This window comes from Vulpes vulpes, chromosome 12 (assembly GCF_048418805.1).
Source record: "Vulpes vulpes isolate BD-2025 chromosome 12, VulVul3, whole genome shotgun sequence".
NCBI lineage: Eukaryota > Metazoa > Chordata > Mammalia > Carnivora > Canidae > Vulpes > Vulpes vulpes.
Window position 1 is genome coordinate 16189338 of NC_132791.1, and position 14178 is coordinate 16203515.

The window sequence follows — 14178 nt, forward strand, 5'->3', positions numbered from 1 at the left end:
TTGTTCCTAAGTTTCCTCACCTATAGAATGGAGGCAATGACAATAACTACCTCATAGGTTGTTATGAATAGTAAGCAAGTTGTGAGTGATAAAGTGTTCAAAGCTGTGCCTGCCACATATTAAGTGATAAATAATTATCAGTGATGAGGATGATGACCAAAAGCCCCCGGCAGAGGGATGACATCAGGCTTCTAAGCACTGGCATCCGAGGACTTGCTTGGTATGGTTCTTCCTCACAGCACATGCCTCCTGCACCACCTACCCCTCAGCCACCACGGTCTGCTTCACAACCCCCTACATCACTGGTGCCAGACGTCACTTCTTTCCCTGTTTCTGCAAACTTCAGAGTGCTTACGTCTCACCCAAGCCTCCACATTCTACCTCTCTCCCTTTACGTCTTATCCCATGAGCCCACTTCTCCACAAAACTGAGAAGGCATGGATCAGTGTCTGTATCATGGGGTATAAATTGTTTGCTTCCTCCCTAGACTCAAGCCCATTAAAGGCAGGGACGTAACCCTCCTATCCGAATCCTGTGGTACTTCTCAACCAGTGCCTGAAATACACACTCACTGTGTCAAAAGTCTGTCTTTTCTGTAGTCATTGATACCCGTGACTGAATAATAAATACCCATTTCATAGAGAACTCGTGAGGATTCTCTTAGATCTCATATGTAAACCACTTAGCAAAGTACCTGCCACATATAGTTGTTGTAACTATTGAGAATCTCAAGCAGGCTCCAAGCCCAGTGCAGAGCCCAACCTGGGGCTCGATCCCATGACCCTGAGATCATGACCTGAGCCAAAATCAAGAGTTGGACACTTAATCGACTGAGCCACCCAGGTGCCCTAGCTGCTGTTCTGGGGTACAGCAGAAAGAGCCCAGGCTTCATAGCTAAACAAACATGGACTTATAGACCAGCTTTGTCACTTAAAAGCTGCAAGGACTTCAGTGTCTTCAACTGTAAATTGTGGTTTTAATACCTAGATCAGTGCAAAAAAAAGTAAGCAGTCAATAAATATTAGGTCCTATCTTTTCCTCCTCTGTGACTAATTTTGTGGCCTGCCTGAATTTACTTCACTCCCCTGGTCCCAGGTTCCTCATCTGTAAAATGAGAACATTGAAGTGGATGATTTCCATGTTCCCACCAGATCTAAATGTCAAAATTATTGAACTCATCATCTCTTCCCCTTAAACCTACTCGTTCTGTGTCCCTGAGAAAGGTTCTTTCCTTGACAACTCTGCAGCACTTTAGGAAATTAAATTGTTTCAATTCTTGGTCTGTGTCCCTCTACCTCTCAGTCTCTCTCTAGAGTCTATAGGGTGGTCCAGACACTGGGACCAGTCATACGATAGGACTCCCAGGAAGCGTTCCGGGCAGTGGCCCTCGGTCCAGGCTGGTTCATCCACAACACGTTGTAGTGAAGCCGGTCAAGCACACAGGGAGGGGTGATCTCCAGCTCTCGTTGGGTCCCAGGAACATGTATCAGCATGGGGCCAGGTGAAGCAACACATTCATGGCCTTTCCTTTCCTGTTCCGCCATAGACTTTGCAAATGGGCATCAAACACTTCTCTGGACTTTTCGTGCTGCTGTGCATCGGATTTGGTCTATCCATCTTGACAACCATTGGTGAGCACATAGTGTACAGGCTCCTACTACCACGAATCAAGAACAAATCTAGGCTACAGTACTGGCTCCATACCAGCCAGGTGAGTGCCACAGCATCCTGCCCAGTATCCTAACCTCAGAACTCCCACTGATGGGAGAGGCCAAGTCAGATGGGTGACAAGTTCCCAAGAAAACTAGGGTGGTGTAGACAGTTGGTGTAGAAGACGGAGTTCCTTCTATCTCATTTTTTTTTCCTTCTATCTCATTAATTCGCTTCCCTCTTAAATTAGCCTACCCCAAAACTCCCCGTCCTTTCATGGAACCCTCCACTATTGCCCACATGGAAGCCATAGAATTGTTTTCAGCCTCGTTTCACTTAATAGTGACAACCTGAAGAGATGGTGTGAGAGGTGTATTTCCTAAAGACTTTTCTAGCCAGAATTGAAACTCCTTAAGTGAGCTTGAAGTCCCTGTTGCCCTTTAGATGAACCCAGCAGCCCTTGTTCTGTCCCCATCTTCAGTGGCCCTGAGCTTTGAAGTTGGCTGGTGCCAAAGCCGAGTGCCACAGGATGGAATTTCTGTCAAGTAACCCAGATGCCAGCACTTAAGTTTTTGACACTCCTCTCTAGCACTTCTGCAAGGCCCTTTGCCCCACACGCTAGTTGTATCTTCATTGTATCATGTGCCTTTTTACAAACCAGAGCATTTCTAAGCTTCCTACCAAGTTATTTTTTTTATTTCCCCCTCTAGATAAGAATAATATCTTAGAATTTGGTTCTCTTGAGATTTCGGGCTGAAGGTTGATCCGTTTTCGGGCATCCCTGGAAATTTGTTTCGAGAGCCCAAGATCTGTTAACCGTGAGATACACAATTAACTGTATGTTTCTAATAATCTCTACGTGTGAATCTGTTCTTCCTGCCAGAGATTACACAGAGCACTAAACACATCATTTGGAGAGGAAAAGCGGCAGCGTTTCAAGACAAAACGTGTGGAAAAGAGGTAAGAAGAGGCCAGGGCCAGGTGTCTTTATGTTTGTGAAAATAAAAGCGGAGACATGTAACTGGGTCTCCCTACACATAGGGGCAATTATGTGTAAGTAATTCAGATCAGATCAGGACCAAGTTGTTGATAACACAACCAGTAAGAGTATGTGTGGTTTCAAACAGAAATAGGACAGAATAAAAAAAAAATTCTCTGTACATAATGGACAGGGAAATGCATTATAGGCCACGTATGGTTAAAAGCACGGCTGTGGTCTCTGGAGTCAGGCACCTGGATCATAACCTGTCCCAGACAACTTGCCATATGTGTGGCTTGGCAAATTATTTATTTAACTTCTCTGGGCCTCAATGTCCTCATTTGTGAAATTGAGATAAAAACAGTACTCACTTCCTAGAGAGGCTGTAAGGATTCATTGAGATAATAATACAGGTAAAGCCCCGGGAATGAAGCTATTTTAGCTCTTGTTCTTGTGCACAAAATACACGCAAACCCTAATTCATGAGTACTGCACACAATTCGTTTCCTGCAGTGTGCCCTTTCTGGCATGTGGGCTCCGTGGGGCCTTTCTGCTCCCCACTCCTTTCCAGCACTCCTAGGAATATTTGAAATATGCAACAGACGTGTTCTGCTTAATTCGTTTCCTGGCACTCTTACTTACAAATGCCCAGCAAAGCGTCTCATGGATCGGAAGTAACAAGCAGTAAATGCAGAGAGGACATCTGAACACCGAAGCTTCCCGCCTTCCCCACATCCAGCCTGTGGATGACTGGTGCAGCTAAAGGGGCCGGCTGTGCTGCATGCTGCCCCGGTGGCCCTCCTCTCCTCCTCATCCTCCTCATCCTCCTCCTCCTCCTCTTCCTCCTCCTCTTCCTCCCTTACACCAGAGCCTTCAGTTCAGGGCACTGCCTCTAAATGACTCTCATCTGTGGCAGATCATCAGCTCAAAGCTTGGCTTTCTGGGTGATTTTGAAATCTGCCCCTCACATTTCCCACTCCTAATCGAGGAAAAGGAAAAAGGGGGTGAAAGGCATCATTCATTTTCATTGTTTATACCTCCTCTGGGACGGCTGCTGTGCCCATGTCTCCAGTGTGCATCTAGCTTGTCAGAACCATTTCCGTTCTCTCTGGAAGCCTCTCTTTCCAGTCAGTGAGCACTTCTCGCCCTCTCAGTCTGTGGTATTCCTGGATCATGTTGCAGCCCTGTCAGCGACAAGCTGTAGACTAATCAGGTCACAGCTGTCCTGTGTCATGTTACATGTATTCTTTCTGCAATTAAAACAAATTTTTAACCAGAGGAACACAGACAGACATAGCAGCAAAGACATCATCTCATGACAAAGCATTTGTTTACCAGCCATAATAGAAACAGGAAGCCCAGTGATCCCATTTCCAGCCGTGGTGTGATTCCTAGTCACATCTCTCTCACCTGAGTTGGGCACCAAATGTGTCTTTCACTCAGTGTATGCACTTTCTTGGCAGATTCCCTCCTGAAGACCCTTATTTTGAGGCACTAAAGCAGAACATGCCCTCCTGGCTTACCTTGGGCCTGCACTTCCGGTGCCACCTCCCTACTACCCAACACCCAGCCATAACCTTTCAAATGCAGTGAGTGTTTGAGGTCCCACAGCTGTCATCCCTTTTCTGAATGCTCCAGTGGAGTATTGAACTCCAAGGTTACAGAATTGGTCTGTGGAAGCTCGTTTTGCTCATTTTAAGTGCCAAGTGCAGTTCACCCACTGGTCACCTTACATGCCAAGGCTCAGGAAGTTTCCATAGAAAACATAACAAAATGCTGAAGAGGCCTCCAATGAGAAACCAATTCTGACATCAGTATCTGTCATCTTCTATTCATAGGTGGCCCAGAGCCACATGTCAATTACCAGGGCACTTGATAGAGTTTGTGATGGAATCCAGCTTTTGCTTATTTCTCTATATTCTATTCCCAGATATATGCACAAAGCTCTGGAGAAAACCAGATTGGCTATCTCTACTTGCCTGATTTCTGTGGTTGCCTGGACATGCCAGGAAAATGTGCAGGTGTCCTACTATGAATCATTCTGTGGTACTACAGTTAGGTTTGTTGGGTCGAAAACTCTTTCCCTCTTTTTTGGAAGAGTACCTACACAAATGCCTGGGCCTGCTACAATTTGGCATCCTTCCAGCATGCTCTATATTTATAGAATGAATAAAACCATAGATAAGTGGGTGTATGCAGATGAGTCTGGCCCTGAGGACCAGGGACGATGGATGTGTGTGTACCCTCTGGAAAATAAATATTTAATTGAGCTTAAAAAAAAATAGATGAACAAATGATTAACATATGGATTTGAGCAAAGGCCTAAAGAAATTCTGGGCCATGATACCAAAGTAGATGTTGCTCTTTTTCCATTTAATGCAGAGAAAAAAGTAAATATTGCAAGACACTACCCAGTCTTTGGTGTATTCAACCTGGGATTTCATATAAGTTTTGGTCTATACTTCATCCCACTAGGTTTCTAATACACCCTCATTTTCCCTTTCTCCTTGCCCGAAGGTATAAAAAAATTATAATCCACATAACACAAACACAAACAAGATTGTCTCGAAATTTTTCAAATTCAACTGGAAGAGATTTGAAGGAAAAATTAAAGGGAACTATAGGACTAGAATTTAAAATTTTAACCATACCCCTGACCCAGGTTTAAAGCCAGCGGAGCTCTAAGTGGGTTCATTATAGACTTTTACTCTGCCTAGGACACATGAAAGTCAAGCTCTGGTGCCACTCACTCATTTATATGCGACTATGAGAAATGTAAATGAACTGCAGGGTAGTTTGGAATATGCGTTTTAGTAGCTTGGGGCAGGTATCTTAGTTTTTGGTGTGTGAGAAAATTATCTCAATAACTTAATTTTTTAAACAACTGCGAGTTAGCAATCTATGGGTCAGCTGTGCAGTTTACTGGTCTGGGCCAGACTTTGGCTGATCTTGGCTACATTTGCCCATACATCTGCAGGCAGCTTGTGGAGAGGGGGGAAAGCAGCTAAGGGCTGGTGGGTGTATGGCCTCAGCTGGGTCCACTGGGGAGACTGGGAACTCTCTCCACATTCTCCGTTATCATCAGCAGATCGGTCTGGACTTGTTCACACTGCGGCAGCAGGATTCTGAGAGAAACCCTTAGTGGAGGTGGACGAGGCTTCTTAAAAGTTTAAGTGTGGAACTGCTGCCTGCCATTTCTGCTAGTTTGGCCCAAAACAAGTCATGAAACCAGACTAAATTCAAGAAGGAGGGAAAGCCAGACTTTCTCCCCTTGAATCCTCCTTGATAGAGCTGAGCCACAAAGTCCCAGTACCGAGGGACATGGATGGAAAGGAGGAATAAAGGATTATGACCATTTCTGCAGTCAACCAGAGGGCAAAATGAAACAGAATCATCCTATTAAGTCCTTGTGTTTCTGTTCTCATCCATGTAACTGAATCAAGACTTTATTGGCCCTCCCTCTACTCCTTCCCCTGGAGGTCCTCCCCTTCTTCTCCTGGGAAGAAAGAGCCCAGAAATAAAGTCTTGATTCAGTTACATCGTTGGGAACAAAAGCACAAGAACTTAACAGAGCGTTTCTACTTAGGTTCGCCCCATGGCCAAATGCAAAAATGGTCATAACCCTCCTCCTCCTACAAGAGTAGAAGACAGCAACTGCCATGCTGCTTAGGGCTCTAGTCTGTTCTTATGGCAAGAAACTCTTCTCACTGCATCTAACTGTCAAAGTTTATTTCGGGCACCAAATCCCCCTTCTCTTGGGCCTGTCCAGCAGTAGCTCTTGCTGTTCACAGCCATCTCTCCGAGACAGTGGAATTCTTTCAGGCTTGAAAGAAGGTTGTGAATCTATTTCTATTGACTTTCATTATTCCAGCAAGAATTTGAGGCTTTCTTGGGGTTTCTTTTTAGCTTCAGACCTGAGCTATCATTCTCAACCCACATAAAGTCTTCCCTATAATGGAACACTTTTGGCTGAAACCCGCAGCTTGAATGTTTTTATTCTCCTCAAACTCAAGTAGTAAACATCAGGGTAGTCCTATGGGACAGAGGATGAGCTGTTTTATGGTATCTATCAGCAGGCTTATGCTTAGAGTCCAAGAGGTGAATAAACAGATTCTCACTTTTACTAAAGCACCATTTTTGTAGCCATTGAATGTTTCAAGGCAGTGCTGCTCGCTCAGCCTCACCGGTAGGAAGGAAATGGAAAGACGGCCAAGGTTCTTCATAAAAGATATATGCCACACCCTGGTCCCTCCGCCCTCCCAATGATCCATTCCAATTTCAGGGCAGCGGAAGTCTTGGCAAAGCTTTGAACTTCAGTTGAAAAGAACAGTAAAATGGCTCTTTTTGTCCCTACACCACCTCAGCAGGTAGTCCATCCGTGGCTTTGTTACTTCCTCTCTGAATACACACCCAGCTCCATATTCAGTTTGAAATGGCCAACAGATGGGGAGCAGCACTTTTGAGAGCTGCAGAGTGGAAGGTGAATCTAAAGTGTCTTTGTTTCCCAGGTCCAGTGTGGGACCCCGTCAGCTCACTGTGTGGAATACTTCCAATCTGAGTCATGATAACCGGCGAAAGTACATCTTCAGTGATGAGGGAGGACAAAACCAGCTGAGCGTCCGGACCCACCAGGACATCCCGCTCCCTCCAAGGAGGAGAGAGCTCCCTGCCTCGCTGACCACCAACGGGAAGGCGGACTCCCTAAGTGGAGCTCGGAACTCAGTGATGCAGGAACTCTCAGAGCTCGAGAAGCAGATTCAGGTGATCCGGCAGGAGCTGCAGCTGGCTGTGAGCAGGAAGACGGAGCTTGAAGAGTATCAAAGGACAAACCGGACTTGTGAGTCCTAGGTGACCCTGCCTGCCGCTCCCCTTCTCGGTTCTGGGCATTCCTCTGAGCCCTTGAGACACTTTGCGATGCTCTTTTGTAACTACTGACAAAAGTGTGGGGAATGGAGGTCTAGGTCTTCTTAGAGGTCAAGTCTGCCCATCCTAGCCTAAAAATCAGCCACAGCCTGATTTTTGGGTGATCAGTCACCCTTCCCAAGCCGACTCCCTAGCTCTCCAGGGTAAGGGGTCTTTCGGAGCAGGGATGGTAACTTAGGGGTAAACTCTGTGGAAAGGATCTATGAATGACCAGGCAACCCTGGCTCCTGCTAACCTTCTCACCGGGTGCCACACTAGTAGTTCGGGGTTTTAGCCCTTTCTCTGCACTGTCACCAACAAGAGATAGATGCTTACTCATACCTGGTTTTATTTTTAGTATGGAACAGGATTCTCCAGGGTTGTGGCTTTTGATCTAACTCCCCCCATCTAGACTTGTTCCTACATTCTGACCGGGGAGCCGGATAAGAGCCAGAGGTGTGGGTCTGTAAATAATGAAGTGAACTCATTAGCGTCACAGCAGACCAAGGATTGATTAGAGTCATGTTTTCTGAGAGGGTCCCGCATCGCCAGCACCATCCTCACCAACATTTAGTAGGAACGGCTTACCTGCCACTCTGGAAGGGGACAGGGATGTGGTGAGAGGGAACAGAGGACAGACAAAAGAGGTGTTAAAAACGGCCATCATGCTGAAGAACCAAAGCGCTGGGCCAGAAAAAACAATTTGGCTAATGCATGCATAGGACTGTACTTCTAATCTAGCAAAGCATCTCCGCAACAGAGTGTGCCTTTGATAAAGGAAAAAAAAAAAAAAAAAGCAAAGCAAGGACGTGGCCTTAGATGAAACCGGACTATCCCTGCTTATTGCCCACACGGGGCACGCGAGCTGGCACTGTGGGTTGAGTTAAAAGGCTCTGCGAACCACACATTAGCCCCTGAGCTCTAGGAATCCCAAAAGCGGACCTCCCCTGCAAACACCACAAGCTTTAACATTTGGGACGGTGCGCCCTGTGCCGTCCATCTCTGTACAGGTAACCACCGAGCAGTCTCCCAGCCCGACACCCACTCCTCCCTGAGGGGCTGTGGCCAGATGTGGTCCCTCCCATTCTCCCCTAGGCCCCATCGGACGCCCCCAAGGAACTGATCATCAGTAACCTGGCTTCCCCTCCCCCTCTGCCTAAGCATCCGTGTCCCGGGTGCACCGGCGTGGTCACACATGCAGGAAGGGCACGTCATGGGGAACCGTGGCACATCGGTTCCCAGGGCTAGAGTAGATGGGAAGCAGCTAGGAACCCGTTAGAATGCTGATTGCCAGGGCCTTTTTTTCCCAGAAGTGGTGGGGAGTCTGGCTAAGAAACCTGTTAACCCCACTCCCCCAGGTGACTGACACACGTGATCCAAAAATTCCTCTTCAGGAAGCACTGTTCTAGAACGATGGCTGCTCCCAGCCTGGAGAGAAGAGCCTTTTTAAGAGGTTTTTAGATGTTAGCACACACCTGCTGATTCACCTTCCACACAGCCGCTCCCACCCCAGGGGACCACTTAGGACGAGACTTCGTTTATCACTTCCTTTGCTCCGGACTCATCAACGGGAATGCGCACAACGAATCCACAGCACTGTCCCCGCACTGTGCCCTGGAACAGCTTCCCATCCCTGGAAGGGCTCGCAATCAAAAAATTTCTCCTGCGTTCCCACCAGGAGCTACCCAGGCCCCCAGGGAAAGAGAACCCCTTCAGCTATGATTAGGTAGCACTTTGGCTAATTATCTGAGAAAACCCTGGGGTGGATGGAGGCACGGAGACTGATGAGGGAGGTAAGAGGCTTCTAGTTAGACTTCGTAACCTTGCAGATGAAACAGTGAGGGAACGACGGGTGTTGGGGGTGGGGGGGGAGCCCTGGAAACAGAAAGGACAACCCTGCTTTGAAATGCCCTGTCCTCCCGTGTTCTCACCCAGGCCCAGACGTAGGTTTGCAACTGCCTTTGGAAGATGATGCCTCGTAGCCATCCCCACCCGTCTGCAAGTGCTGAGGATGCCGTAGACCCTGCCATCATGCTCTGCGCGCCCCAAACCTCTGCGCGGCCTGGAAGGCCGACGTGCGGGTGTACCTCTAAACTCAACGTGACAGCCATGCTCCTAACGTACATGGACATTTTTGTAACTGAACTCAGACTAACTGTACTTGAGAAGCTGGCTATTTAAAGGAACCCAGAGGTGAATTCTTTTGTAAAGTAAAGAATCCTTTTGTAATGCAATTAATTATCCCTTAATGTCTCTGTTTTGTAAGTTTGGATTTTTGTATTTCGGGTTTACCTTAAGCTTCTCTACTGAGGCACTCTGAGCAGTGGTGACAAGCTAGACGGCCCTGCCTACCCGCAAAGCGGATGACCAGTGCCCGGCTTCCCCAGTATCTACTGAGGAACTACTTGGCCAAACTGCGGCCAGGACGGGGCAAGCAGCAGCAGGGGCTGGAGGCAGGCTTACTGCCATCAGCATCGCTTGAAACACCTCCAGTTTCTGGATGAAGAGAAACTGCATAGTTGCTTGTGGTGGAATGAAGCAGTCTCAAGTAGCAGTGGTTGTCGTTATCGGTAGTAACTGACCAGTGTTTTGCAGTGTGTGAAACAGTGTGTTGTGTTTCATAAAAAAGAGTTCATGAAATGGTGGGTCCTTTGGAAACCCTCCTTTCTGTTCTGCTCCACCTGTTCTTTCAACTTCCCTCGGGCTCAAAAACACAAAGATCCAAGGCTTCAGGTGGAGGGTGGTAGTCTAGTAAAGGAGAAAGATGCTTGCCTCCTCTTCCGGGCTCCCGTTTCATGACATCAGGAAGGCCCATTCTTTTCCAAGCTCTGCTGCTGGGAAACGAGACGGCCTGGTTGTGTAGCACACCCCACCCCATTTTCCAAAGGGGAAGTTCCTGGCACAGGAAGCACACAATAATATACGGCGGGGTGAGCAGGAACAGATAGGGCAACGTGGTTCATGTAAATAATAATTATAAGGCCCCAGAGTGTGGATGCCTTGGGGTAGAGGAACAAGGGGGATTCCTCCAACAATTAAAAGACAAGTTGGAAAAAAAGAGACAGACAAGTGGGGCAGCCACAGCGACACAATCACTTGAGGTCTTTAATGTGCCTGGAGGGGACTCCATTATTCATGGATCTTGCTGTTGCACAAACCCTATACCGGGGCTGCTGCTTCTGCGCCAACCAGACAAGTGGTCAGTGAAGCAACTGCCAAGTCAAACTAAGCTACATCTTCTGGGCAGTGAGCTTCTCAGTGTTGGTGCTGGGTCTCATAGGGCCTTGGAGCTAATAAGCGTTTCCTCGGTGTGGATAAAGAATGAAGGGGAAAGAAACTACTTTAGGGCCTCTCTTCCTCCCAACTCATTTTTGATAAGCAAACCAGAAAATTCAACCAGTCATGGAAAGAACTTGAGTTCTGATCATCAAAGCCACTTCACTATCTGCACTTTTGAGTTATTCCCTTCTTTACTCACCTTAATGCCACCCATCTAATCCAGGAGTCCCTCACTCTTTTTAAGTTTAGTTCCTAATCGTTTTATGAAAATAATGTACTTAGAAGTATTTTCTTAAGGTTTGTAAAGAGTGTTTGCATTGTGTCTTCATTTTAATGTGTGTGTAATCGCTCCACTCCAGGAAGAACTGAAATGCTGTCTTGTGAGCATGAAGTGAACAGGCTGTTTTGCTCCAGCCACTTTTCTTGTACAACCATGTGGATGGACTAGATGTTCTCAGGTCTTTTCCATCTTCAGTTTCTATGACTGTGGAATAAATGTTCAGATAGAAACTTCACTTTCTGGTGTACTGCTGGCATTGTCTTTGGGGATTCAGATGTGGACATGGGACCAGCTCCTTCCTCACAGGAGACTCACTCATGCTATAATGTACACTGTTTCCTCAGTAGAGTCAACGTGGCACAAAATTTGCTGAGAAAACTCAGAGCCTGGGCATCACAAAGTATAAATGAAATAGCTTCATCTGGGAGACATTCTAGGAAAAGCCACAATACTGAGAGATCTCTAAAAAATTCTGCCCTGGCCACCCTCACTTAGTAATTCAACAACCATCTGCTACATGGCCTGTATTTACGTGCCAGGTGCTGGGACACAAGAGTGAATAGGATGGGCATAGTCTCTGAGATCTCACAATCTGTCCTTTCACAACCTGTAAATACACAATGATCTAGAAGCTAACATTTATTAAGCATATTTTAAGCTTCATTTAGACCCCAAGACACAGGCTTTCTAGACCTAAAGTAGATAAACTAGACAGCTAGTTTACAGATGGAAAAACTAAGGCTCAGGGAATTAAGGAAGCTGTCCAAGCTCACACAGCTAATAAGAGTAGTGGCAGAGATGGATTCACACACAGGCAGTGCAATTCCAGAACACCTATTTGACGTCGTCAGGATTCTGATCATTGGCTTATGACTAACTCCCTCTCCTTCCTCCAACTCCCCTTCAGTCCCTCTGCCATAGTGCGTCTGACCCATGCCTCAACCTGCCCCCCAGCTCCACCAATGCACGTACTGCACCTGTATTGCCATGTCCACTGAACTCAACACTGCAGCGCACAAGTCTCACAGAAACAGCTGTTCTAGACGTCTCTTTTGGCTTCCTGGCCCGAGAACTGGTACAAATAGAGCTGAAAATCCCTCAGCAGTCCTGCAGCCTCAGGCACGGGTTTCTGACACACCTGGCAGTTTTAGCTGCTGGCAAACCTGCCATCATGAACCTGCTAGCAGGATGCATTCTTCACACACATTCTTTTGGAATACACTCAAGTCAAACCTCAGACAAATATAAACCTACTGTAACCTAATTCAACTGCTAACTTACCCAAGGTTGTTTTGCATCATACAATCATCCATTGTTTGGATGTTTATTCTGAGCCAAGCATCAAGCTAGCTGCTTGAGAGAGAAAAATAAAAAGCAGATTCTGACCCCATGGAGCTCAGTTCAATGGGGAGACACAAACTGGCAAAACAACACGGTGTATATTCTGATAAATGCTCATCGGGTACTGTAGAGGCAAAAAAGACATCGTGCACATGCATGTGTGTGTGTGGTTGTGTGCACGTGCATGCACATGCTCGCAGTGGAGAAATTGAAAGGAGGGTAACCAACATCCCAGGTAAAAAAAAGCAATGTGCTAAGTTCCAGAGGTGGGAAACGATGACAATCAAAAAACTTAGGAACATCAAATAATTCAATGATACACATAAAGCACATGTGGTAACAGACTGGACTGGAAAGAGAAAAGCAGAGGCAAGATAACCTATGCTAAATTGGATTTGTATCCCAAAGACTTCAGGAACCAGTAACGGACTTTAAGCTAAAAGAGGGTTATAGGAAAAAATCAGGGTCCTCATAGCTAGGTGGAACTGGCTATCATGCACACGCATTCAATTTGTTGGTAGGGCAGAGAGCAAATGAAGTTAACTTTTTGCTGACTGGGAATGACTTGGCCATGACATCACTTAACCAGGACAGGTGGACTGAGAGACAGACCTAAATAAACACATTTGGTCTAGATTCTAAAGATGTCAGTCTTTATTTTTTATTTCTAGAAATAGGAAGAAAATATAGAAGAAAAATTGACCTCTCAATTTCTTTGCAATAAAGTTAATGTTTTGAGCATTTACTAGTTGCTAGGTACTCTGTTAAAATGTTTTATACATATTGACTCATTTCATCCTCAATACAATTCTGTAATATAGTTATTTTATAGATTAAGAACCTGAAACAGAGAGCTGAAGTAACCTGCTGACAAGAGGCAGAGCCATACTCATCCAAAGTCTGACTTCACAAGAAACATGTTTAGCCCAGTGCCTGGAATCACAATAAGCACTAAACAAACGCACAAATGGCCTGGGCTGGGTGAATAAGGAGAAATCGAAGATCCCTTTGGTTCAGTCCTGCTCTGGAACAAAGTGCTATGGGAACTCTCAAGGAATAGGGGAAGAAAAAGTCCTAATCGAGGGCCTGGCAGAGATCCTACTTAAATTACAAATTTTCAGAAAAGACTTAAAAGACTCAAGGTATTTTCGTTTATTATCTTCCTGATGTCATGCATTCTGTTGGTACCTGTCTCCACTTAGGGTAAAAGAAAAAAAGAAAAAAACAGAGGTCTGATTGCCACATTTTTATTCTGCTGCTAAACTGAGTGACCCTGGGACCTGTTTCCTCATCTCTAAAATAAGGACATGATTTGAAGTCCCTTTTAACTTCCACATCCTAGTCTTCAAACCATTCCACTCTGTAGATTCAGTAACCTGAAATCCTATGGCATTACTCTTAATACAAATAGACCATGCTTCCAACTTTGTCTTCAATTTCCCTAAAAAAAAAAAAAAGAAGAAAAAAAGACTAAACCTACAAAAAAAAGCCATAGCTATCATGGATTACCTCAGAGTTACCAGTTTCAGAATTCATAATAATTCCTTTTGTTATCACCATGAAAGGAAATTTAACATAGTTCTATATTTAGGATAATCCAAATTTGAAGTTACTTCAATATATGAGGAAAAATTGTTTCTACTTAAAGGAGTGAAAAAAAAAGAGTAAGGTCTGAATTACACACTGGACCAATAAAGCAGACTTCTGAGGAACTGTTAGCAGAAGCAACGAGCTGCATTAACTTAAC

At 45.7% G+C, this 14178-nt stretch overlaps 1 protein-coding gene across 2 annotated transcripts in view; it reads left to right on the forward strand.

Annotated features, from left to right (window-relative positions):
• Positions 1 to 11325, forward strand: part of GRIN3A (glutamate ionotropic receptor NMDA type subunit 3A) — a 151288-nt gene extending 139963 nt beyond the window's left edge. The window contains exons 7-10 of one of the 2 annotated variants that reach the window (XM_026013172.2): positions 1547 to 1711; positions 2534 to 2610; positions 7138 to 7466; positions 9467 to 11325. In XM_026013172.2, the coding sequence (XP_025868957.1) occupies positions 1547 to 1711; positions 2534 to 2610; positions 7138 to 7466; positions 9467 to 9513 (618 nt within the window). In that variant the 3' untranslated portion in view covers positions 9514 to 11325. Of the gene's footprint in view, positions 1 to 1546; positions 1712 to 2533; positions 2611 to 7137; positions 8328 to 9466 lie in introns of those variants that run through there. The other variant, XM_026013173.2, reaches the window with a different exon arrangement.
• Positions 11326 to 14178: the final 2853 nt, after the last annotated feature.